The sequence below is a fragment of the Onychomys torridus genome, chromosome 6 (assembly GCF_903995425.1).
Source record: "Onychomys torridus chromosome 6, mOncTor1.1, whole genome shotgun sequence".
Lineage (NCBI taxonomy): Eukaryota > Metazoa > Chordata > Mammalia > Rodentia > Cricetidae > Onychomys > Onychomys torridus.
The window spans coordinates 71,404,171-71,431,419 of record NC_050448.1 but is presented as its reverse complement, the minus strand read 5'-3'; the positions used below and the strand labels follow the sequence as shown (position 1 = coordinate 71,431,419).

At 47.1% G+C, this 27,249-nt stretch overlaps 1 protein-coding gene across 1 annotated transcript; it reads right to left on the bottom strand.

Annotated features, from left to right (window-relative positions):
• Positions 1 to 8,022: 8,022 nt before the first annotated feature.
• Lix1l (limb and CNS expressed 1 like) lies at positions 8,023 to 27,060 on the bottom strand. The gene is made up of 6 exons (XM_036190846.1): positions 26,656 to 27,060; positions 16,526 to 16,689; positions 12,200 to 12,340; positions 9,709 to 9,804; positions 8,896 to 8,973; positions 8,023 to 8,399 (listed from the first exon to the last, which is right to left on the bottom strand). Exons 1-6 carry the CDS (start codon positions 26,945 to 26,947, stop codon positions 8,157 to 8,159), a joined length of 1,014 nt encoding a protein of 337 aa, XP_036046739.1. The 5' UTR covers positions 26,948 to 27,060; the 3' UTR covers positions 8,023 to 8,156.
• Positions 27,061 to 27,249: the final 189 nt, after the last annotated feature.

Here is a 27,249-nt window from a genome sequence, read left to right as displayed (position 1 = left end):
GAAACGTCACCAGTCAGGCTAACCAATCAAAAGAGGGGAAACGTCACCAGTCAGGCTAACCAATCAAAGGAGGGGAAACGTCACTAGTCAGGCTAACCAATCAAAGGAGGGGGAGACGGCACCAGTCAGGCTAACCAATCAAAGATTGGCTCCCAGTCCCGCCCTCGGCGTGGTGAAAATTCTGAGGCGGGAGGACCTACTTTAAAGTGGAACTGGAGCCTGGCGGTGGTGGCGCACGCCTTTAATCCCAGCCCTCGGAGGCAGAGCCAGGCGGATCTCTGCCAGCCTGGTCTACAGAGCGAGTTTCAGGAAAGGCGCAAAGTTACACAGAGGAATCCTGTCTCGGAAAAAAAAGTGGAACTGGAAATCTGGTGTGCCTGCGAGCTTTTAATCCCAGTTCGGGAGCACGGGCGGATCACTTTGAGTTCGAGGCCATCACAGTCTACATGGTGAGTTCCAGGCCAGCCAAGGCAACATAGTTTGGCGTGTTTTGTTTTGAGACAGAGTCTAAGTAGCCCTGGCTGGCCTCGAAGTCACAGAGATCCACCTGCCTCCGACTTCCACTTGCTGGGATTAAAGGTGTGTGCCACCGAGCCGAGCTCTAAGGCTACAGAGTGAGACCCTATCTCAAAAAGCACACAGGGACAAACAAATTCAAAGGTGAGTGAAGTCATTGGCTTTCTCTCAAAACCTTCAACTAACAAGAAATCCTTATAAAGCCGTGTTGATTTCCTTATTAAAAGCTTGCTTTCCTTCTTCTCACTCCATGCTAGGAAATGGAAGTCGAATTAAATTTTTGTTTTTAATCTCAAACAACGAGGGTTGGTACCGATGAGATGGCTCAGCAGGAAAAAGCTGTTGCTACTAAGTCTGACACCCTGAGTACAGTCCCGGGCACCCACACGGTGGAAGGAAAGAAACGACTTTTGCAAGTTGTCCTGTGACCTCTACATGCCTGCCTTCGCACATAACAAACACACGCATATATACAAATAAGTAAATGTTGTTTAAGAAAAATTAAGACTAAAAAGTGGCTTGAAGCATAAGAAAACAAAATCCAGTCTTTATAGGAAGCATTTTTAAAAAAAAGTTAAAACCACCTTATCGATTCAAAAGCTGCCCCTGGCACAGAAACTTAGGAAAACTAGTAGACAAGCCATACCTTTATTCTCAGCACTTGGGAGGCAGAGGCAGGTGAATCTCTGAGTTTGAGACCAGCCTGGGCTACATAGAGAAACCTGGAGCTCGAATCTTAAAGGTCTTATTAATAAAAATCAAACTGGGAGCCAGGAATTGGGTTAAAGCTGGGAGATCAGAGAAGCAGAACAAGCCACAGCTTCCTCACCTCGACAATTCCTCAGCTGATCCTGTTTCCTCAGACTAGAAGCCTCTGTGTCCTCATCCAAAAGGATCTTAGCCAAACTGCTGCTCAAAAGCCTTTAAGCTTAACAGGCTCTAGTTCCTGCTCCTCATGCCTTATATACCTTTCTGCTTCCTGGGATTAAAGGCCATCAGTGTCACCATGCCTGGCTGTTTCCAGTGTGGCTTTGATATCCGGATGAATCTCTGCCTCCAGAATGCTAGGATTAAAGGTGTGTGTGTGACACCACAACTGGCCAAGTGTAGCTGGGCCCACAAGGCCACAGGCAAGCAGCTGGGTTTTTTTTTTTGTTTTTTTTTTTTGTTTTTTAAGAATTACATCTACAGAAACCCTGTCTTGAAAAACTGAAAAGAAAAAGAAAACTAGTAGATGAGGACAGTTGAAATTTGATTGACCAGGCAGATGCAAATTTTTGTTGTTTTCAAAGTCTCATTGTAGACCTGGCTGGCTTCAGACACACACAGGTCTATCTGCTTCAGCCTCTGGAGTGGTGGGATTAAAGGTGTGCCCCACCATACCTGGCTTCAATTCTTTTTAAAGGTAAGTCTCCTGGAGCTGAGAGCATAGCTTAATTGATAAGTGTGTTTATAGTAGTAGGGATGAGACCTGGGGTTTCCTCCCCAGCATGGCACAAATCAGAGATAGACAAGAAGGGAAGGAGGCATCAGAGCCCCAGAAACAGCAGCTTTAACATCCTCGAAGGTTGTATGGTGTGTTAGGGTTCTCTAGAGTCACACTGAATGAACCTCAATCTCTCATCTCTCTCTCTCTCTCTCTCACACACACACACACACACACACACACACACACCCGCCCGCGATTTATTGGAATGACTCACAGGCTGCTGTCCAGCCAATCCAACAATGACTAGCTGTAAATAAGAAGTCCAAGAATCTAGTAGCTGCTCAGTCCCGGAAGGCTGGGTGTCTCAGCTGGTCTTCTGTATATGCTGGAATTCCGAAGCAATTGGCTGTAATGCCAGTGAAGGAATGGATGTGCGAGCAGGTAAAGAGCACAAGCTTCCTTTGTCTATGTCCTTATATAGACTTCCAGCAGAAGGTATGGACCAGATTAAAGGTGTGTCTTCCCACCTCATGATAGGGATTCAAAGCTGTGTGTCCTTCCTCAATGGTCTGGACTAGAAGTGGATTCACCCACTTCAAACCAAGCAGAGAATCTCTCACAAGTGTGCCCTCCATTTCAGAATTGTCAAGAGTTCTCTAGAGTCACAGAACTTATGGAATGAATCTCTGTTCTATTAAAAACAGGGTTTCAGCCAGGCGGAGGTGGCCTACGCCTTTGATTCCAGCACTTGGGAGGCAGAGGCAGGCAGATCTTTGTCAGTTTGAGGCCAGCCTGCTCTACAGATCCAGGAAAGGCGCAAAGCTACACAGAGAAACCCTGTCTTGAAAAACCAAAATAAATAAAAACAGGTTTCATGCCAGGCATTGGTGGCACATGCCTTTAATCCCAGCACTCAGGAGGCAGAGCCAGGTGGATCTCTGTGAGTTTGATGCCAGCCTGGTCTACAGAGTGAGATCCAGGACAGGCACCAAAACCACACAGAGAAACCCTGTCTTGAAAAACCAAAAAAAAAAAAAAAAAACCCAGGGTTTCACTATGTATCCTTAGCTGGTCATGGACCACCCTCTTCTATATACAGATAGGTAGATAGATGGGAACTCGCATCTATCTATATGGGAATGTATTGGAATGCTGCAGTCTGACAATGTAGAGCACTCAATTGGCCTCCTTCCATTCTGATGCTGTTCCTCCAGGTCTTTAGTTCAGCCTCATCCTTTAGGGTTCAATACTGATCATCCTTTCCTGTTTCTTTCCCTCTTAGAATTTAAAAAAGGATGCTCAATTGCCTTGTTTTGTTTCTAACTTGTTTATGGACTGTTTTTCCCCCATTATAATGTAATCTTTAATAGTAAAGATGCAGGGTTGGGGATTTAGCTCAGTGGTAGAGCGCTTGCCTAGCAAGCACAAGGCCCTGGGTTCGGTTCTCAGCTTCCAAAAAAAAAAGTAGTAAAGATGCTTCTTTGTATTTAATTATCTTCAAAACTATAACTGGTAAAGAAGAAATTGATGAATTTCAGAATGAAAAGGAATTCTGTATGCTTCAAGTTATGTGACTGGGAAGTAAATGTATAAATGGTAGCTTAGGATCATATTGTCATGCTAAGGATTTTTGCAGTTTAATTCTAAAATAAGAAATTTCTCCTGAAATATTTTGAGTGTTCATGATTTTTCTTTTTCTTCTTTTTTTTTTTTTTTTAAAGATTTATTTATTTATCTAAGACAAGTCTTATTATGTAGTCCTGACTTACTGGGAAATCAATATGGAACTAGGCTGGCCTTGAACCCACAAAGGTCTGCCTGCCTCTGCATGAACCACCTCAACCTGCCTTATTTGTGTCTGTGTGGTGGTGGAACCTGAGTACAGTTGCCTGAAGAGGCCAGAGGAAGATATCAGATCACCTGGAGCTGGAGTTTCAGGCTGTTGTGAACTGCCCAGTAGAGGAACCCAACTCAGGTCTTCCACAAGAGCAGCAAGGGTTCTGAACCTCTGAGCAATCTTTCCTCCAGCCCTATATTTATGATTTTTTTGTTTGCTTGTTTTTCGAGACAGGGTTTCTCTGTGTGGTTTTGGTGCCTGTCCTGGATCTCACTCTGTAGTCCAGGCTGGCCTTGAACTCACAGAGATCCGCCTGACTCTGCCTCCTGAGTGCTGGGATTAAAGGCCTGCTCCACCGATACCTGGCATGAAACCCTGTTATTTATTTGTTTGTTTGTTGGTCTATATATTTATTTATTTATTTTGGTTTTTCAAGACAGGGTTTCTCTGTGTAGCTTTGTGCCTTTCCTGGGTCTTACTTGGTAGCCCAGGCTGGCCTCGAACTCACAAAGATCGGCCTTGCTCTGCCTCCCGAGTGCTGGGATTAAAGGCGTGCGCCACCACCACCCGGCTTGTTGGTTTTTTTAATGTGTTGGTCCATCTACCACTAAAATCATCTCGGCTGACGTCAAGAGCTTGTTGAAGAATGCGATGTTGAATCTTTATGGAATAAGCATTTCAACACCAGTGAGAGTGGGAGAGAGGAGATGCCAGCGATGGACTGAAGCCAGCACAGCTCCCGAAAGGCTTCTATCCCGGGTCCGGGTTGTACTCTCATTTTATACTCTAAAGCCACAAATGGGGCAGCCAAGCAAGCAAGACTTTTCAGAAGTGTACAGGCAGTCAGCAGGTTGTTAGGGCAATGACCCATTGTTCTGGCTATTTCTCCAGGTCATTCTGTTCAGGTAGCAAATGAAGTCATGATTGGCAAAGAGGCAGTACAAGCAGTGCTGTGAGTAAGCCACTAATGAGTCAGTATCTAACAGTTGTTTTCCTACCTTATTCTACCTCAGGCTCACATATTACCTGGGAAATGCTGTTATAGGTGGGACAGCTTCAATGACAGAAGGATTAGAACAGGAGTGAAGGCAGAGGGAAGCTACTGCCGTGGTCTAGTTCAGATGTGACGAAGGACTGAATAAAGCAGGAGACAGATTGGGGTTCATAGACAGTGCAGCCTCAACAGGCAGTGACTAATTGGATGATGACAGGGAAGAGCTGAGGAGGACCTTGAAGAACTAGGTGAAATAATAATTCTGCAGTTGATCTAGGACGTCCAGGAGGAGCCAGTGGGGAGAAATGGGTTTCATCTTGGATATGTGAGTCCACAGCGTTTCTGTCATGTGTGGATGGTGATGGCCAGTGTGCAGAAATACACATCAAAGCTCCAAACAAGTTGAGATGGAAGAAATATATTTGAGAATCATACATAGAGAGTTTAAATTGCCATAGTGGGAATGAGCTTGAGAAAGGGCCATGGGCAAAATCCAGGCTCCTTCACTATTTGGAGGGGGGGCAGCTGCTTTCCCTCAGCAGCATGATCTTGTTCCCACCAGCCTCAAAACCTCTGTCGGTGTATGTGTGGGTGTCTAGGCCAAGTTAGATGGACCTTTGATGAACTAACTGCCTCAGTCATTCTGGCAGGGTGTGACACGTGCTTGTAGTTCCAGATTCTGGCAGCAGAGGCAGGAAGGTAACTGTTGTGAGTCTGGGGCCATCTCTGGCTCCACAGTAAGACCCTGTCTCAAAAAAACAACCATCAGGCTGAGTGGCGCATGGCCCTGATCTCATTATTGGGAAGTGGAGGTAGGGGGATGAAGCAGTCAATATTCAAGGCTAGCTTCAGATACACAGCAGGTTGGAACTACATGTGGTCCCATCACAGGGAAAAAAAGTCATTCTGGCTTACTAAACAACCCATTTTTAATTGTGTAAAATTTTACATATAAAATACATAGAAAGTACCAAAGACGTTAACTAAAATCTTCAACACCAAAAGTGGACAGAACGATTTTTCTCATGTTCTTTGAAGTCATGAGTTTTTGAGAAAGACAGTGAATCCAGGAGGTACAAGGACAGTTCTTCCCCAAGCTCATACCCCTTACACAAAGAAAGGAGCCCAGGAGAAATGGGATGGCTTGTCACTTCTGGGTTACATATACCAGTTTAAAACAGATATGCCTACTATGCACTGTGGGAGCCTCTATTCCAAACCAGTGTGCTTTATGAAATAAAGAGGCAGGGCTGAGAGAATCAAGGAGCCCTTTTTTAAGCACTGACACTGTTGTAACTGGACTCACAACCTGATCCTATGTGTCCTTGTCACAAAGATGCTTTCAAAAGCAAGAAAGCTGCTTTTCACCTTACTCCTCCCAAGTGAGCTAACTGGTGGAATCTACTCCCTCTCCCCTCTTCCCTCCAAATCTCCCACTCCCCCCAACCACCACCCTTTCTGCAGTAGAGATTAAATTGGGCCTTCACATGCTAGTCAACTCTACCACTAAGCTATACCCCCAGCCCTGTTTTTACTTCATATTTTTGAGACAGTCTTGCTAAGTTACCCAGGTTGACTCTGAACTCACTCTACCTGGGATGGACCTTGAATTTCTGACCTTCTTACCTTGGCCTCCAGAGTAACTGGGATTACAGACCTGCATCACTAGATCAGGCCAAGTTCCTAATCTAAAAGCAAACTGCAATTGTTAAGTGTGAAGTCAAATTATGGTAGCGGTGTATTGATAGAAAATGCACTGGACAGTGATACAGTATAGCAGAGATCACAGAAACAAGGGGGAAGTAGAGCTTACTACATAAAGTTATCCAAGTTCAGAACTCTGCCTATGGTCTTGGTCATTTCTCTCTCACACACAAGTACCTGGTTTCCTTTCCTCTCCTGCTCACTCCATGGTCCACGGAACCATGTTCTCATCCAAGTTTCATCAACTTGTATTCTCACAGTCCGTGTGGAGGGAAAGAAGGAAGACACAGGAAGTGAGACGCTAAGGTGTAACATTTAAGAGTTCTCACCAAACAGAACAGATAGAGTTTCTAAAGAGCACAATGCAGCTGAGGTGGTGTTCCATTGTAATCCTAGCACACGGGAGGTGGATGCAGCAGGCTCAGGAGTTCAGGTCATTCTAGGCTACAAGGAGAGTTTGAGGCCTGCCTGGGCTACATAAACAAAATGAAATGGGAAAAGTGTGTATCTTTAGTAAGTATGGTGAGCAGGGAATGGTGGGGAAAGGTCTGCTGACCCTCTCACCCTCTTCTTACATCCAGAAATCTTGACTGCTGGAAGGGTATCGAGAAGCCCAGAAGGAGTTCAGGGCTGCCCCCCCCCCCCCCCACGTGGATATGCGGATTAGCTTTATAATTCTCTCTTTCTTGGGCACTTTCTCAGGAGTGACTTCAGAATAAAAACCAGGTCAGGCATGGTGACCGGTGCCTATACTCTCAGCAGGAATACTGCCGCAAGTATGAAGACCTCCTAGTCTACAGAATGAGTTCCAGGCCAGCCGAAAAGAAGCCAGATCTCCTGTTCCTTCTGGATAAGGTAGGGAAGCCCCTAGACACAGGACCCTTTGGAGGCAAGGAAGGAGGAGAGTAGTCAGGAAAGGAGTATCAGAAGGCTCAAGCCAAAAGCTCCACACCGACCCCGGTTCAATTTAGAGAAAGCAGGGCCATGGATGAAGTGGGCACATACTCCTTATTCCAGCTGTTGTTTGATATGTAGGAGAAGGCTTTGAGAACATCTGAGGCACTGTAGCCCATGTTGACCTGCAACTGATGTGTCATCCAGGCTGGCCTCATATTCACAGCAGTACTGTCTCAGACTGCTGAGTGCAGAGATTATTATAGCAATGGGTCGTCATACCTGACTGCTTTGTTTTGTTTTAGTTTTTGGCTTTTTGAGACAGGGTTTCTCTGTTTTAACAGCTCGCTCTGTCTTAGAACTTGCTCTGTAGATCAGGCTGGCCTCAAACTCAGAACCACCTGCCTCTGCTTCCCAAATGCTGCCATTAAAGGTGTGTGCCTGGACCACCGCCTGATGAGCTACTGCTATTTTAAGAAAAAGAGCATGAACACTTAGTAAATTGTACTGTACTACTGAAATGAATTACATCTTAATCTGAAGGTTTAAAAGCCAACCAAGCGCTAAAATGAACAGTAACACTGCAGAGGTAACTACATCCCAAACTGGAAGTTAGAAAAGGGATCTCAGCAAACAGGAATCCAGGTATAGAATTTATACATATATATCTCTATATTTTAAAGTATAAAACTGAGAAAGTATATACAGAAATCGTCCTACGTCTTAGAAAGGAGACATACAAAAAAGGGCTGAGGAGCATGGCGATTGAGGGCAGCAGATGCTCAGCAGCTGGAGGAATGCATATTGCCCAACTGCCCTGCAGCCAGCATGAGAATGTCTTTCTTCTCCTTGTGGAAACGCAGCTCCTTGCCGGCCAGCCGGGCTTCATCCAGCTCCCGTTCAGTGGAGGCCAACTCCCTAGACAGTGCCCCTGGCACGCTCTGCTCCCGGCTCACCCAGTCCAAAGCCATTTGGTGGCGAATATCATCATCCAGGGCCCGGTGTGAATAATGAGCCAACACCTCCTGGTCAGAGAGAGGAATGCAAAGATCACTAAGAAGGTAAAAAACATAGAGAACAGGGCCCCCAATGGTAAAGACGAGTCAGTCATACATACCATATAGCACAGTGACCTCAGCAGACAGGCACAGGTCACACACATTATATAGCACAGTGACCCCAATGAAACTTAGCCTGAACTGAAGTTAGCATGTGACCTACAAAGATTTGTTTGCCTCTGTGTTATAAGAGTGCCGGGTGGTGGTGGCGCAGGCCGTTCATCCCAGCACTCGGGAGGCAGAGGCAGGCGGATCTCTGTGAGTTCGAGGCCAGCCTGGTCTACAAAGCGAGTTCCAAGAAAGGCACAAAGCTACACAGAGAAACCCTGTCTCAAAAAACTACAAAAGCAAAAGAATAAAAGAGCAGAGAGGATGCTGAAATAAGGCCTCAGTAGTTACAGCCTGGTAGCCGTTGGCACAGCCCAAGGCAGCTCTTCCACCCTTTCCCTCGGCTGACTCTTACCTGTCGAGAGCACTGTCTTTCCCTCATGGCCTTAAGGCTGCCGTTCCAGTGCAGCAGCTGAAAAACTGTCATGAGCTCCTGAGGGAAGAAGACAGGAAATGCCAGTGTAATGGCTAATTTTGATTGCTGACTTGATAACAACCTGGAATTAACTAAACCCCAAGCTGTTGGGTACACTGTGAGGTTCTTTTCTTGACTGGATCATTTGAAGTGGGAAGACACACGCACGCACACACACACACACACACACACACACACACACACACACACACACACACCTTAAATCTGGGCCAAGCTTGTGGCAGCCCTTATAAAGGACATGAAAGACAGAAACCCGCTTTCACAGCAGGTCCATTCCTTCACTGGTATTACAGCCTACTTCTTTGGGATTCTGGTGTATACTGAAGACCAGCTAAGACATTCAGCCTGGAGGACTGAACAACTACTGGGTTCCTAGAGACAGCCTTTGTTGGAAAAATCAGACCACAGCCTATATGCCATTCTAGGAAATTGTTAGAGAGAGAATGCGTGTTCTGTCTGTTCTGTTTCTCCAGAGAATCTGCTAATGTAATCAGGAGAGCGATATTATGTTAGACCGCATCAGAATCAAACGGGGAACTTCTTTCAAAACGTATCTGTGGAAGCATCTACTATGTAGTCAACTCTGGTGTAACTTGGGGGTAGAGAGGTAACCGTATTTTAGAGTCTGACCACCTTCTCTACACCTTTTTTCAGAATGACGAGGTAGAGATAACTAGCGGTGTATCCGGCTGACCTGTGTGATTAGAGCTAGGGAAGTAGGTGCCATAGTACCTGGAACTCCAGCATTGACTTGCCCTTATTAGATTCCAGCATGAATCGGAACGCACCAATCCCTGTATTTGGGTTGTCTGCTTCCTCTCTGTTACCCTGGTAATAAGAAAGAAAAAGACAAGTAGGTTTTCCATCAGAATTATCATTTTGACCAGCATTATCCAACAGAAAATTAGTAACATGTTTGTGCATGTTTATGAGTGTGTGCACCAGTGCACACAAGTGTATGTGTACTCATCTGGAGGCCAGTAGATTGCTTCAAGTGTTATTCCTCGGGAACACTGACCACCTCCTTTGAGACAGAGTGTTGTTGGCCCGAGGCTCACCAGTTATGCTAGACTGGCTGGCAAAAGAGCCCCAGGGATACACAACTCTGGGACTCCACACATGAGCCACCACACTAGCACTTTAAATGGGCTTTGGGGATCAATCTAAGGACCTCCTGCTTGCCAGGCAAATGCTTTATATGCCAACCCATCATCCAGCCCTTTATGAACCATCTATTTACTTAGAAAAAAAATTAACTTTATGTGCATTGGCATGAAGGCATCAGATCCCCTGGAACTGGAGTTACAGACAGCTGTGAGCTGCTATGTGGTTGCTAAGAATCGAACCCAGGTCCTCTGGAAGAGCAGCCAGTGCTCTTAACCACTGAGCCATCTCTCCAGCCCCAAATTTACTTTTTTAAAGATTTTTTTAAATGCGTGTGTCATGTGTGCAAATGCCAGCAGAGGCCAGAAGATGGTCACAGACCCACTAGAACTGGAGTTCCAGGCTGTTCGCTTGACACAGGAACTGAACTTGGGTCCCCTGAGAAAGCAAGTGCTCTTAACTGCTGAGCTGTTCTTCCAGCTCCCCCATTTGATTTTACATTTTTCAGTTGCTACATTGAAATAAAAATAAACAGTTTAGAAGTATATTCTGTGTGCACACTAACGTGGAGGACAGAGATCGGCTTTGGGCATCTTCCTCTGTCTCTCAGGAAACTCAGCTCTGTGATTGGGTACAGTGAAGGATGGCATCAAGTTCTAGGGATCTGCCTGTCTTCACTCACAAAGCTACCCCCCTTTTTAAAAATTCTTTTTATATCATGCTTCCCAATCCTACCCATCTCCCTCCCCACCCCAAAACAAAACAAGATAAAATTTAAGTGTAAAGCGGAGGAAAAAAAGGAAGAAAGGGAAAATCTCGTCATGAAAGCTGCAGTGTGCTACAGTGAGTCACACAGTAAACCCTTTATCCACATTTTTACATGCAGGCATTCACTGCAGAGAACCATTGGTCTGGTTCAAGGCCCCTGGTCTCTGCTACACCATCCACACTGGGCCCTCACTGGGACTCTGCTTGTGTTGTAAAGATCCTGCAGCCCTGGGTCCACTAGACTGACATCCCCCCATATCCAGCAGATCACAGATGGGGTGGATGTTGGGATGGGCCAACACATCACCCTGGTTCTGAGCCTGGGTAGTTGTGGGGTTGGTTGGCCAGCCAGCTCTCCTCTGTCTTTGCCACCAGTGTGAACTTTCCAGAGTTGCTCTGGCTAGTTCATCCCTTGCAGCCACAAGCAAGGGGCCGGGCCAGTTCTCTGGCTTTCAAGTCCTCAGGGTCGAATCTCCCACACCTACCCCTTCAGGGCCAGCTCTACTGTGTTGCCCCAGTGAGGTGTAGGGCCACTCTTCTGAGCTGAGCGCTGCAGCTGATGAGGGGCAGGCCAGCTCTCCCACCTGCGTGAGGTGGTGATCCCCCGCCCGTGCTGCAGAGCTACCTATTTTTAAGGAACAGGAGCTGAGATTTTAAACCAAACTTAGAAGTAAAAGTCAAGCATGAGATTATTTCATTATTTTCATGGCTCTAAAATTCCATGATTTGGGACCAGTGAGATGGCTCAGCAGATAAAGATACTTCCTCCAAGCCTGGAAACCTGAGTTTGACACTGGATCCTTCAGGGTAGAAAGAGAGAAGCAGAATGGCCTTCCAGAAGTTGTCCTCTGACCTCTACATATGCACCATGGCATGCACACAGACGAGATAAAGGTCTTAGTGTTGTTTTTGTTTGAGATAGGGTCTCCCTCTGGCCCTGGCTATCCTGGAACTCACAGAGATCTGCCTGCCTGTTGAATACTGGACTTAAGGTATGTATGTATCACCATGACTATCATAGAATTTTTTGAATCCCACGCATCTTGAATTAAAAGTACCTAGATACAGGGTTGGGTATTTAGCTCAATGGTAGAGCGCTTGCCTAGCAAGCGTAAGGCCCTGGGTTCGATCCTCAGCTCCACACACACACACACAAAAGCATCTAGATATAAAGAAACACAAAGAGACAAATCATTAAACATAAAGACAACAGACATAGAATTAAAGACAGACACACAAAAATTGATAGACTAACAGAATAGAAATGCAGACACAGAGAAGAACAAAAACACATGGGTTCCCTGGCTCTCCCTCCCCCCATTCTCCCTCCTCCCATTTCCAAGTTATTTACATTGAAAGACGCCAGGGCCTCGGAGACACTCTTCTCAATGAACTCATCAGTAATTCTTCGGGATGGATGTTCGTTAAACACGGAGTTCATTAGCGCGATCTTCGCAGCACTTCGCCGGGCCTCAGCTTTTGTGGGGCAAAACTAGGCAGGGGAGAAAGAGTGAGAGCATGTGCTCCTGCATCTACGAGGGAGCAGGAACAGCGGGAAGGATGCACTGAGGAGGAAGGCATTTGGACACGTAGATGAATCAGCTGCGTTCACCACACTTTCCGAAGCTTTACTGTGAAATGGCTGGGGTGTTTGAAAACATAACTTTGACTCAACATCCTGAAGTCATTAAAGAACTGGAGATGACTAGCTCATACCAAATTGAATGCAGAGTGGGGAAGGCTGCTGAAGTCCGCGTGTAACCATAAGACATGAAAAATGCCTCTATTTAAACTGTCAACAGAACTAATTACTCAAAAGCTAGACTCTGGCCAGCTCCTCAGGCAAGGATGTCTGAATTCTAGATAACCCAAGATGAAAACACGTCATGTCCCATTAGAAGCACCCATTTGGGATTCTTGCTCTTCAGGCTTAGCTGTAAACAGGCAGGCCACGGGAGCTACCTCCACAGGGTCTAAGTCTGAAGATGTCCCCCGCCCAGTAGATGCAGGAAGAAAGGTAGCTGAGGGAAGGAAGGCTGACAGAGGAAAGCAGGGGACACAGCAACTTGTTTGTAGCCAACACGGGCAGTGGGGCAAGCCTGATTTTCAGGGGCTTGGCGCATCCCAACTTCAGACCCCTTGCCGTCATTCTGCCCTGGTATACTCAGTCTTCTTGTCGGGTACTGAAGAGGCCTCTGGACCCTCTGCCATTCGGGTTTAAGAGGAATGGTGTGGCCCTGGCTGTTCTGGAGCTCACTGTGTAGACCAGGCTGGCCTTGAACACACAGCGATCCCCCTGCCTCCCCAGTGCTGGTTTGATGTTTCAGTTTTTAAAAGGAGAGTGGGAGATGCTCGTCACTCATCTGTCACGGTTAACTCCTAATTCCCCGCTGAGACGGTATGTGGAGCTTGATACATCCACACTAACGCTTCCTGTTCCTTCAGTCCCTTTTCTCCTTTAGTGCCAGCCTGTTAACTGCTTTATCCTGTAACACTGCTTCTGAAAAGTGGGCTGTGAAGAAAGCCGCTGGGGAGGGTTTGACTTGCCAAGGTGCATGTAAAACAGTGAGTTGAAGAGGCCAGGAAGAGATCATTTCACGTTCAGAAAGTAACAATAACGGTTCCTTTATGAGCACTGTAAAATTCAAACTGCCCTTCAGAGTGTGATGAGGTGAGAAGAAGGAGCCATAGTATTCTTTAGTAAAGAAACATGGGGGTGAGAAGGCTCAGTGGTTGAAGTGTGAAAGCCAGAATTCAGACCCCAGATTCTGGAACCCCACATAATGCCTGCCTGAAATTCCAGTCTCGGAACACCAGAGATGGGATCCCTAAAGGAAGCTGGCTAGCGAGACCAGCCATGTTGGCAACTCTGGGTTGAATGAGAGACTGCTTCCCTGAGTAAGTTGGAAGAGCGGTCGAGGATGTTGGATTCCGCACGCACTCACTACCTGCACACCACACACATGAAAATGGAAAACTAAATGTAAACATTCGTCATCCTGGGGCTTATATTTATTTATCTGAAATGGCTCAAGTGCTGAGCCAAAAAGCTTAGTCATGTGGTTTAAAACAAGGCTCCCAAGCCAGTCGTGGTGACGCCTTGAATCCCAGCACTCCAAGGCAGAAGCAGGCAGATCTCCAGGGGTTCCCAGCCGCCCTCCTCTACATTGTGAGTTCAAGGACAGCTAGGACTACAGAAACCCTGTCCAGAAAAACAAACTAACTAACTAAACAAAGTTTCCTTGGGGCTTCCTGCTGGAGACAAGAATTGAGAGCTACAGGGGTTTTCATTCAAAATGCAACAGATGAATTGTCTGTGTGCTTGCGTCTCAGTGGGTGGCATGCTTTTGGTTTTGTTTGTTTTTTGTTTTTGTTTTTTAAAGATTTATTTATTTACTTATTATACATACAGTGTTTTGCCTGCTTGTATGCTTGGATGCCAGAAGAGAGCACTAGATGTCATTACAGATAGTTGTGGGCCACCAGGTGGTTGCTGGGAATTGAACTCAGAACCTCTGGAAGAAAAGCCAGTGCTCTTAACCACTAAGCCATCTCTCCAGCCCACGGTTTTGTTTGTTTGTTTGTTTGAGACAGGGTTTCTCTGTGAAACAGTTCTGGCAATCCTGGAACTCACTCTGTAGCCCAGGCTGGCCTCGAACTCACAGAGATCTGCCTGCCTAGTGCTGGGATTAAAGGTGTGTGCCACCGCCATCCAGCAGGTGGCAGATTTTCAATACTAAACAAGAAAGAAGACAGTTTGCAAGGCCCTGGGTTCAATCCTATGTATATGCGCACACATATACATATATACAGAGCCAGGAAAAAAACCCTGCATATTCTGGAACCCTTGAAGAGATAATCAGTAATGATGCAAGTTATATGATGGGGAAACCTAAGGAGCTATGGAAACAGCAAGGGTCCCTACCTTATCTGAAGGTGATACAACCACATCAAAACTAACCAAAGGTGTCTATTGGTTAGATTCTTTAAATTCCTATGCAGACTCTTAAGTTGACATTGTGGAAGACTGCCTTCTTGTCTGAAATTGGGGGGGGGGGAGTCAATTCTTGATTATATTCATATCAATCTATAATAATTTATTTTAAGTTTTTATAATTTGTTGTGTGTGTGTGTGTGTGTGTGTGTGTGTGTGTGTGTGTGTGTGTGTGTGATGGGTGTGGTGTGAGTGCCTGCAGAGGCCATTAGAGAGTGTCAGGTCCCTGGAGCTGGAGTTATAGTGGTTTGGGGCTGTCTGATGTGAGTGCTGGAATTTGAACTTGTGAACTTGGTCCTCTGAAAGAGCAGCAAGTGTCGTAACGGCTGACCATCTTTTCAGTCCTGTAACTTCTTACTGTCCTATGAAAGTAGTTATTCCTTCCACCATGGCCAGTGCTTCGCATCTGTATAGAAGGTTAGCAACAGGAAACGTTCACAACACTGTACCCTGGGAGCTGGGGCCGGCACTCATCTGTAGTGTAGCATGGAGGAGGCGCTGGGGTCAGCCCCCAAGCACTGCACACACAGGGGTGATAGTGCCATGCAGAGTGCGCCAGCACTTGGGAGATGGAGGCAGGAGGATCAGAAGTTCAGCATGATCATCCTTAGCTACATAGTTTGAGACCAGGCTGGGCTACATGAAAGCCTGTATTTAAAAAAGGAGGAGGAGCCGGGCGGTGGTGGCACAGGCCTTTAATCCAGCACTCGGGAGGCAGAGGCAGGCGGATCTTTGTGAGTTCAAGGCCAGCCTGGTCTACAGAGCAAGATCCAGGAAAGGTGCAAAACTACACAGAGAAACCCTGTCTTGAAAAACCAAAAAAAAAAAAAAAAAGGATGAAGAGGAGGAGGAGGAAGGGCTGGGAAAAAATGGCTTAGTAGTTAAGAGGACTTCTTGCTCTTCCAGAGGACCTGAGTTCACTTGTTCACTTCTCAGTACCCACATCACAAGGTTTCCAGCCACTTGTAACACCAGCCCTAGGGGATCAACCATGATCTTCTGGCTTCAGTGGCACCAGCACTCACACATTCCCCACACAGACACATACATATACATGTAATTAAAAATAAAATCAGGGGGTTGGGGATTTAGCTCAGTGGTAAAGCACTTGCCTAGCAAGCACAAGGCCCTGGGTTCGGTCCTCAGCTCCGGCAAAATAAATGAATGAATGAATAAGATAAAAATAAAATCAGGGGCTGGAGAGATGGCCCAGCGGTTATGAGCACCGGCTGCTCTTCCAGAGAACGCAGGTTCAATTCCCAGCACCCACATGGCAGCTCACAACCGTCTGCGATCCCAGTTCCAGGGTACTGGGGCACCGCACGCATGTGATGCACAGATATACAAGCTAGCAAAACAGCCACACACACTTAACAAAGAGGATGACAGGAAGTGGGAGTGCAATCCTGGGAGTAGGTTAATGCAAAGGCTGGGTGCTGGGAGGCTGATACAGTAAGAGAGGGCACAGTCAAAGTTGAGATGGGTTTGAGTTTTTGCAGGAAGAAAGGAAGCCTGCTGATAGGGCACCTCGGTGATCTCATGAGCCTCTGGTGCTTGCCACGGATGTGCCCAGAGTTGGTGACTCAAATATGTGACTTCAGGCAGAGATTAACGGCCAAAGTAATAAAGTCCTTATTAGCACGTACACGCTTACCCTTACTGCCGATGCCCTGTAACCCTTACCTGGAAACTCCCAAAACAGCTGCCCCCAGGCAGAGTGACGTAGCAGACGTAGGGAGGACTGTTGGAAGGGACCATCTCGTACACCACCAGAGCCCCATTCTTCAGGTCGGCGCCCCGGGACTGCTTCATCTGCCAGAATTCCTGAAGGGCCTCCACCACGTTCACTGCAAGAGGAGAAGCAGGAGCTCAGCCCGGAGAGCAGCTCCAGGGACTGCGGGGAGGTGCCTGGACCAAGTCTCTTGCTCCTGGTCATCACTTCAAACACCTAAGTTAGGGCTGGAGAGATGGCTCAGAAGTTATGAGCACTGACTGCTCTTCCAGAGGTCCTGAGTTCAATTCCCAGCACCCACATGGTGGTTCACAACCATCTGTAGTGAGATCTGGTGCCCTCTTCTGGCCTGCAGTCACACATACTGTATACATAATAAATTTTTAAAAATTAAATTAGTAATTACTTAAATTAGTTAACTATTATCTAGACCGGTAGATCAGCACACCGAAGTTGGGCTTCCCTCCTCCCCTGTCCTGCAGCTCCTAGGTGACCTTATATGGGGACCTTATATGGGGTCAGGTAAATAAACGGGATAGTAGAAGACAGAAGAGCGAAAGGCGATGTCTCAGCCACACTGCAGCCTTGGTGCCTCATGCTGCCACTAAGGTGGCTGCAACCCTTCTGCTCTGCCTGGAGACCCTCCTTTGCACGCCATCCACAGTTTCCGGATCTTATGGGAACATAATCGTTTAATTACGGAAAACAAAGACTTAATATTTTCCCATTATTCCCCAGCATGTAATTATAAGATTAGTATATTTTTGGGTTGTATTGTGTTACAATGTTTCCTTTAAAAGTTGTTTTGTGGGGCTGAGAAAAAAAATGGCTCATTTAGAGCAGTAGAATTTTAGATTATTTATTTTCTTATATGTATGTGAGTGCTTTTGCCTGGATGTTATGCCTGAGCACATGTGGGAGGGACCCATGGAGGTCAGAAGCATGTATCAGATCCCCTGGAGTTGGAGAGCCACCATGTGGGGGCTGGGGAGCAAACCCAGATCTGCTGAGCCATCTCTCCAGCCACTTAGTTTCTGAGAAACAGTCTACTATGTAACCCAAGCTAGCCCAAAGCTGGAGACATTTCTGTTTCAGTCTCCTAAACTCTGGAACCACAGGCATAGCCAACCATGCCCACAGTGTTCTGAAAACTTTAGACAACATTGCCATTCAAGGAACTAAGACCAAACTTATGCTTCAAGGGAGTAAACCAGTGATCAAGTTCCTTTCTGTTCTAGATGCATGTGTATATTGTGAGAGAGAATGGAGGGTGTGGATGCTCTTCGGAGGCTTTGTCTGGTATCAATGGTTTGTTGAGGGACCTTTTATTAGGCAATAATCCCTGTGGGTCTCTTCTGCTCCTCCACACCCTGCAAGGCTCTGCCTACTTTTTCCATGGGCCACTTCTCAGGACTGTGTTTGCAGGAAGAGGGATGCCATGATTCCCATGAGAAGAGCAAGCTTGTTGCCAGCATAGGGGCTCACACCTCTATTTCCAGCATTCACAAGGCTGATGGTAGGACTTCCTCAAGATCGGGACCAGCCTGGGAGACATTAGACAGAGTAAGTTCCAAGCAAGCCTGGGCTACTAAGTGAGACCTTGTCTCACAAAATCGATGTTGATGATGATGATGATAAAACAAATAGAAGAACAAGCTTGCTTAGTGCTTATCATAAAAGGGAAGGTTCTGGAGCTCAGTGTTCCTCTCTCATGATGATACCCGGCTGAGCCTTCTGCTTCTAACTTAGTTGTAAGCATCTAACATCAAACTCCAGACATGACAGAGTATTCTAGAGCACCCCTTCCATTCCTTGATCATTCATTCCACAAACATATTACCAAGTGTCTGCTCTGTGATTGACTGTGAACTAGACCCTAGGCTGAGCTAAGGCTCCTTTTCTTTTGGGCAACATTGTAAAGAAGGGGAAAGACATTAGCCAATCTCAAGTGTCTGAGCCAACTGTAACTCCACAAGTACTATAGAGCGACGGCCACTGAGAACTGCTGTAGGCGTTTCTGGCTAGTGTTTTTGAGGGGTTGGTTGGTTGACTGGTTTTGTTTTTTGAGATAGAGTCTCACTGTATATCCCTGGCTGTCCTCAGATTCACAGACACACCTGCCTCTGCCTCCCACGTGCTGGGATTAAAGGTGTGTGTGTGAGCCACCACACCCAGCTCTCACCTAGGGTTAAGATCGAAAAAGCCACCTTGAGGAGGTGATGACTAGGCTGAAGTATGCGCAGAGACTCCTTAGGCAAAAGATGCGAGGGCAGTATTCGGTATAAAGAACAGTGGGTATGAAGGCTGTGAGCAAGGATGGGGCACATAGCAAACAGCGGAATAGGAAAACACTGTGGCTGCAGGAAGATGAAGGGATGTGAAACTCAGGATGCAGATGCAAAAGATGGCAGCCAAGAGACTGAGCAGGGCCTTGCCTAGGGCAAGCTTCAAAGCAATGGATTTTATATAGGAAGCGGGATCTGGTCAGTTCAGCAGTGGAATGGATCACTTGGTCTCCAAACACTTCAAATGGCTTTTACTGAAGCCCCACAAATCATCACACGTGCCTTCTAGCACCTTACAGCATGACCACTCTCCCACTCCTGCTACCACAAAAAGGCACCCATTTTTCAAATTGTGTTAGTTTTGGTCTGTCGAGACGATACTAAGATAAGATAAACATGCAAGAGATAGCTGGGTGGTGGTGGTGCACACTTGATCCCACCACTCAAGAGGCAGGGGCAGTCAGATCTCTGAGTTCAAGGCCAGCCTGGTCTGCAGAGTGAGTTCCAGGACAACCAGGACTGTTACACAGAGAAACCCTGTCTCGACAAAACCCCAATAAACAAACAAACAACCATGCAAAAGATTTATTGGAGAAGTAGGAGAAGGAAGATCTGACATGTGGAAGGAGAGAGACTCAGTTGGATTGGAGTTGGATTGCTCAGGCGGCAATGTAGTTGCAAGAAAGGTTTGGCCAAGCCAAGAAATCTTTATGTCAAAGGAATTCCATATCTCATCCCATGTGCCTGCGTTAACTTCCCTGTTTGTGCTCAGTCATTGACTGGGACAGCAACAGGAGCCACGGCCTGTGTGCAAACATGGTGATGGACCTCGCCAGGGCAGAGCCAAAGATGTGAGCCAGTTCTGCCTCTGAAGAGAAATCTGGCCCAAACATTTTCATTAAGCAAAACTTAGTCTTCAAGGAGGGAAAGAACAGCACACAACCTTGGCCAGCAAGATGATCAAAGCCCAGGGGCCATTAAGTCAGCTCTTACCTGCTCTGCAAACTAAAACAAAGACCCCCATACGGCAGCAAGTTGGGAAAGCGGCATAAGCCTTTTTCTCATCTCCTACATGTAACTGACTTGTTAAAGTGTTCATTCTTCTAGCAAAAGGAAAGGCTTTCTTTGCCATCGTTGGGCTCGGCGAGGCTCTTCAAGTCACTCCCGCCCAGAGAGCTTCGCTATCTTTGTTCTTTCCCCTGAGATCTTTTCAGTCCCTGTCCCTTCTTTGAGACAAGTGTCAGCTTCCCTAACAGGCCAACAACAGGGAAGACAGGGAGTGAAAGGGAAGGGGAGGCCGCCCTGGGGAAGGGCCTGCTCAAAAGCCGATGTTCGGCCCAGATCTAGTTAAACTAAGCACAGTCGTCCAGCACAGGCTCAGTTTTTTAAATGATTATTCAAAGTCAAATGGGGAGCTAATTCCACAAACACTGAGTGTGAAATGAGAGTAGAGGGAAAGGGGTTTTTGTTTGTTTTGTTTCAAAGCAATTCATTATGCCCTACACTTGAAAATGCTCAGAGTAATGCTGTGAGTGGGGGAGAGCCGAGCCTGAGGAGCTCAGCCAGGCTTGAGGAAGGACAGATGACTTCCTCCAGGGCTCAAGGCCTGCGGAGTTGCAGCATGAATCTCTGTATCCTAAAGCCAATGTTCTTTCCCGCTTGGGAGACCTAACCTGAGATCCAATCCATGTCAGCGCTTCAAAAGGGCTCACGAGTCCCCTGAGACGTACAGAAAATTCTGTACGTGTGATTTGTGTGAGTCTGTACATTATAAGTGAGGAGCCCATCGGTTTTTTGTTTTGTTGTTGTTATTGGTGGTGGTTAGTTGGTTGTTTTTTGTTTGTTTTTCCAGACAGGGTTTCTGTGTGTGTAGCCCTGTCTGTCCTGGGACTCCAGGCCTGTGCCACCACCACTGCACAATGGGTTTGTCTGTTTTTGTTTTTGTAATCAGATTTTCAGTGAGGAATCAGGACATAATGGTTTCTGTAGGATATGTGAAGAGGTGCTGAACAGAATATATATTTGACAGATGCAATGCTTTGTGAAGTTACTGAAAAATGCCGGGTTCAGCTAAAGTTCAAAGTAGTGAAGAATGTTAAATCCTTATACTGTGATGTGAGGATACAAAGGGGATGTTCAGGGTTTTACCTGTAGGAAGTAAAACAGTAGATGGCTGTCTAAATGAAATGTCAGTGACAAACCATACCCACATCGATAAAGACACTAAAATAACCCATGGGGCTAGAATTGTATCTCAGTCGTTAAGAATATGTGCTTAGCATCATTGAAGCCTTGGTGCAAGCCCAGCTCCAATCTCCCCTTCCCTTAGCTCCCCCAGGAAACCAGGAAACTAAAGAACATCTGAAGTCATGAGCATAAGAAGAGGGGCTGGGAAGATGGCTCAGCAGGTAAGCGCACTTGATAAGCAATCAGGAGGACTAAAGTTCGGATCCCAGCACCTACAGATCAAGCCAGCTGTCTACCAAACACCCACAGCTTCAGCTCTGAGGGGTCCAGTTCTACCTCTGGCTTCCTTGTGAACTGGGGCATGCACACACCTGCACGTAGACCCAGCCAGACACACACACACACACACCACACCACACCACACCACGCCTACCTCATAAAATAGATCTAAAAAAGGGAATAAATCTAAGGGCTGAGGATGTAGTTCAGTAGTAGAGTACTGGCCTAACATGCACAAAGCTAGTTCTAGTTCTGGGTTTAATTCCTAAGCACTGTGGCAGATGAGGGGAGGGATATAGGAACAACAACAGTAATAATAAAAGAATAACTACAGGGCCAAGGGAGGAAGCAGACATCTATAATCCCAGCCCTGAGGAGGCTGAGCCAAAGGATTCAAGTCTGAGGCCAGACATAAGAGCATTCCTCACAAAACAAAACAAACACAGAGGCAAGAAAAGAGACAGTACTGTGGTAAGGATGAAGGAGTTAAAAGACAATAAACAGGTAATGACATTGAAAGGTCAGATGTTTTCCCTGTTCATACAGGTTTGTAAGAATAAGCTGGCAGAGGCTCATCAAACATATTATGGAAAAGAGGGAAGCTGCTCAACATTATTTTACCTAAGATTTCCTTTCCCAGTCTTTAGAAGACCATGACTAGCCTACGGTGTACGGAAGGTTTGCAAGAGCAGCACTGTGAAGGAGCAGTGACTTTGGTAGGGATGTAGGAAGCTAAATAGTGCAACCGTCAAGATGTGTTTATTTAGTCCCTGGAACCTGTGGGTGTCACCTCATGTGACAAGGACTTTGCAGGTGTGTTTTAGGAATCTGACTCGGGGAAATCATCAAAGATTATACTGGTGGCACCAGGAGACAGAGGCGAGAGGATCGCTATGAGTTCAAGGCTAGCCTGATCTGCATTATAAGTTCTAGGCCAGCTAGAGCTACACAGGCCAGAGCCAGTCTCCAAAAACAAAAAGAAACAATGAAACTGTGAGGGGACACTCAGAGTTGGCAAAACACAGAAGAGGAGAAGGCACAGAGGCAGACATGAAGTGATGTGGTCATGATCGGGGGTCAGGAATGTCGCTGCCACCAGAAGCTGGGAAGCCAAGGGATTAGACTTTCTGGCAGGATCCTGCTAACACCCGTTTGACCCAGTGATACTGATGCTGACGTCTGGCCTGCAGAACTGTAAAAGAACACACTCTATTTTGTTTTAGTTTTTGAAACAAGGGTTCACATAGCCCAGGCTGGCTTCAAACCCCCCATATAGCCAATGAATTTCACCTTCTGCCTCCATCTCCCAAGTAAGATTACAGATGTGCACCACCATACCCACTCCATTTCTGTTGTTTCAAGCAGCACAATATGTGATGCTTTGTTACGATAGCCATACGAAAGTCACAGGGGTGTGGATTCATTATTTCCGAAAATTGTAAATATCCATACCAGTATAGCTCCAGTGACATTTTTTTTTAAAGATTTGTTTTGTTTATTACGTATACATTGTTCTGTCTGCTTGTATGCTTGCAGGCCAGAAGAGGGCACCAAATCTCTTTATAGATGCTTGTGAGCCGCCATGTGGTGCTGGGAATTGAACTCGGGACCCCTGCAAGAACAGTCAATGCTCTTAACCTCTGAGCCATCTCTCCAGCCCCTCCAGTGACATTTTTAGGAAAAGAATATGATACTGATGACAAAGAGTAGCTAAGCAGAAAATATCACATAAAATTCATTTATTTGTGGGCTGGAGAGATGGCTTATTGGTTTAAAACACTACTCTTTCAGAGGACCCAAGTTCAATTCCCAGCACCCACATAGTGGCTCAAAACCATCTGTAACTCCAGTCCCTGGGGATTCAATACCCTGCTCTGGTCTTTGTGGGTACTAGGCATGAACATGGAGTATAGATATGCATGCAGGCAAAACACCCATACACACACACACACACACACACACACACACACACACATTTAAACAAGACAAGTACTATAATACTCATTTTGCACAAAGTACACAATTTAAGGAACAGACCAGAAATAACAGAACCAGGATTAAGAAATTATTATTCATCTGGCTCCAAGACAAGCCTCTTTCTACTACACCATCTTGCTTTATTGCACCATTAATCCTCACACAGGCTCTAAAGCAGACTGAGCTCTATCAAGATAGAGACTAAATATGTGCCTTGTTCACCACTGCTTCTGGTGAACAGTAAATATTGTTAAAAGAATAAATGAACCAGGTAAGGCATAAAGAGAGTAAGCCATATCGCCGAGATCACATGGCCACTGCATGACAGGGCCAGGGCCCCAATCCAAATTCTATACACTGTGAGGTGATTTGAGATCCAACAGCAAGCCAAGCATGATGGCACATGCCTGTAGTCCCAGCAGTTGGGAAGCTGAGGCAGGGGGATCACCATGAATTCGAAAGCCTGAACTATACGATGAGTTCCATGTCAACCTGGGATATATACCAAGACCTCTCAAAAACCAAACCAAGGGGCTGGAGAGATGGCTCAGAGGTTAAGAGCACTGGCTGTTCTTCCAGAGGTCCTGAGTTCAATTCCCAGCAACCACATGGTGGCCCACAACCATCTGTAATGAGATCTGGAGCCCTCTTCTGGCCCGCAGAACACTCACTATATACATAATAAATAAATCTAAAACAAAACAAAACAAAAAAAACAAGCCAGGTGGTGGTGGCTCACCCAGTACTCAGGAGGCAGAGGCAGGTGGATCTCTGTGAGTTCGAGGTCAGCCTGGTCTACAGAGTGAGATCTAGGATAGCCAGGGCTGTTACACAGAGAAGCCCTGTCTTGAAAAACCAAAACAGCCAGCACAATGATGTGTGTGACTTTTGAGTATGTATGGGTAGGGGAATAGGGAGTAGAGAAATAACAATAATAAATGTGTGTGTGTGTGTGTGTGTGTGTGTGTGTGTGTGTGTGTGTGTGTAGCTGCTAGGATCCAACACTGGTGGACGTCAGTCTAAAAGTCAGTGGTGGAAACAGTGAGCTTGTGAGCTTAGAGTCGACAGGAAGAAGACGAAGGATGTGAATTGAAGATGGTGCGTAAGGTGCTGCCAGAGGAAAGGCTGATCTGGACAGAGACCAAAGTAACTTCTTCTACTCAAAAAAGTAACTTATACTCAGGCGGTCGATCCACCCCTGACTATCATGCCATCAGTGGCCAGGGTATATGGGCACACGCCAGCAGAAGCCTTGCCCATTCACTGAAGCAGAATAAGCAGTTCCATGTGGTGAAGGACTTTGAGCCAAATCACCAGAGAGCCAAATTCTCCTCCAGCGCTAGCTGGACACCCAGACTAGAAACCAGAAACTCAGGAATAATAAGAGTGTGGTGAGAGGTGGGGAGACTGAAGGAGAGCCTCACCACAGAGTCAGCCTGCTCTTTGTCAGTGTGAACCCTTTGTTCCCTGGCCCTTTCTAGACACCCAACCAGAGGCTGAGAAACACAGGCAAGAAAAGAGGGTACATTTCTCTCTAATGTTCATCGAATACCTGGACATTTCCAAGAGGAATTAGGGTGACTACTGGCTACTACGACACCCCAGGCCAAATGTTTCCCTTGGAATTGACGTAAAAGACCTGAGGCAGCAGGATATAGCTGACAGCAGTTCTATCATACAGTCTCATTAGACCTAGGAACCCATCTGGGAAGTAGCTATGTTTGCTCACGAGTTTCTGAAACCTAGCCACTTGTATCCCCAGCGCCATACAGAGTCCTAGCCATGGTTGGAATCCAAATTGGTTAAAGAGTGCAGAGAAATTAATAGGAAATGAACCATCAGACATGCAACAAAGTGGATCTGAACATCTGTTTTCATTGAAATCTCTGGTTTTACAAAGCTACAAATATTTAAGAGTAGGAGAAAATGAAACATGTTCTTAAGGAAGAGCTAACCAGAAAATCTGAGCCAACAATCATTTTAAGTGCCCATTATGTTGTCTTAAATTATCTTAATTATCAGAATCTTAATTAATCCATAGCACAGCTCCTGAAGAAACTGTTGCACACTGAAGTTGAGTCCGTACCCCGTACCCCCGACCCCCAAGCACCCCCAAAGACAGAGCTGGCAAGTGACAGGTCTCCAAAGCCTGTTCATGCAGTTTTCAGTACTGCTTCCTCAAGAAGGAAGGAAAGAGGAAAGGAGAGGGGGAGGAGGAGGGGCAGCAGTTGGGGGAGCCAGAGGAGGAGGGGAGGGGAGGAGGGGAGGGGGAGGAGGAGGAGGAGGAAAGCTGTGCAACTTTTTTCCTATTAAAATAGAAAGGATACAGTTGCTTTCAGACCAAGGAGGACCTGATCAAGCAAACAGAAGTGACGTACTTAAGATTCCAGACTTAAAGTCTGGCTCACACGCCCTTCACTGTGTGTTCCTTGTCGCTTAACCCCTGCATTTGGAACCAGAATTCTGACAGGAAATTGGTTAACATTGCCTAAACAAAAACAACAAAGAAAATCCTCACATCCCTCTTCCCAGAAATTAGGCATCTTTAAGCTGGAGATTTCTAAGCAAAATCGGGTTGCTGCCTGGCTCGTTTCCACAGAATTTAGCATTGAGAGAGCCAAGGCCTGCGATTTATCCTCAGTTCCTGGGCAGGGGCCAGGAACACAGAGCCAGCCAGCCAGAGGCCCGAGTTGTGAGGTTCCAAACTGAGAGACACTGAAGTGAGCCCCAAGTCACAGGAAGCTGGCTCGGCCTCAGTGGTGTGGGTCCAGATTCAAAGAAACGATTATTGTGAGTGGCTTTGGAAAGCACTCCCGATTCTCCAGCAGATCTGAAGTCGGGACGCAAATTTCACGGTGGGGGTAGGGTGGGGTGAAGAATTACAAAGTCGGGGTTAAGGAGCCCGAGTACAGGAATTGCTGAAATCAGAGAGGAAAGAAGGGTAGGCATGAGGAATAAAGGGCAGGATTCCACACAATAGGGGCCGGTTCTCCAAGGGAGAAGGACGTTAAAACCTTAAGCCTACAGGAGTTCTGCTGCTGACAGAGAAAAAGTTAAAGAAAAGAGGATTGCATCTGAAAAAAAAAAGGAGTCTCTGGAGAATACATGAATAACTCTTCTCTTCCCCCCCCCCCACCGTGCGTGCGTGTGTGTGTGTGTGTGTGTGTGTGTGTGTGTGCCTGTGTGTGCATGCGCGCGCGCGCGTGCGTGTGTCCGTGTCTGTGTCCAGAAGGAAACTCCCCAAAAGGAAATGCATGCGAGGGCTGGACGCCAGGCCGAGCCACCGGGAGGACAGTGGGAGCCAGCCTCCTGCCCAGAGTGCGTCCCGCAGGAGGCCAGCCCCCCACACTCACCTCGGCCGTAGCCCTGCGTGTGCTTGGCGAAGCTCCTCACCACCGCCTCCACGGCCTCGCGCAGCACCGCAGGGCTCCCCGAGGCGCCGGGGGGCAGGGGCAGCCCGGGGGCCCCAGCCAGGAGCAGCGGCGGCGGGGGCGGGGCGGGCGGCGGCGGGGCGGGCGGCGGGCCCGCGGGGGGTGTGGCGGCGCTCGGCGGGGCCCCGGTCACCCCCGGCCGCAGCGCTCGCAGAGTGCCCCTCCCGCCGGCCCCTACGCCGGGCTGCAGCCGCTGTGCTCGTATCGTCTCCATCCCGGCCGACGGCAGAGCTGGGCCCCGCGGCTTGCCAGCCTGGCGAGCTAACGGTCCCAGCGACCCCAGTGAGCCCGAGCCGAGGGACTGAGGGCGGTGCCGGGATCCAGCTGTCAGTCAAGGGCGGGCGGGGACGAGCCCGATGCCATGCCAATCACTGGTGGAGAGGGAGGGAAGGGGCGGGCCCCTGCGCCAGTTTAGGCAAATGATTGAGGAAGGCGGAGGCTACGGGAACCAATTGCAAAGAGAAAAGGCGACACAGGCTAAGAGGGAGAGCTTCGGAACATCTTTGGGAATCCTGT

Coding starts and splice junctions, on each gene's coding strand:
- Lix1l (XM_036190846.1), bottom strand. CDS start 26,947: ATGGAGACGATACGAGCACAGCGGCTGCAGCCCGGCGTAGGGGCCGGC. Junction 12,341..16,525: donor GCTGTTTTGGGAGTTTCCAG/GTAAGGGTTACA, acceptor TCCCCTGCCTAG/TTTTGCCCCACAAAAGCTGA. Junction 8,974..9,708: donor AGTCAATGCTGGAGTTCCAG/GTACTATGGCAC, acceptor TTCTTCCCTCAG/GAGCTCATGACAGTTTTTCA.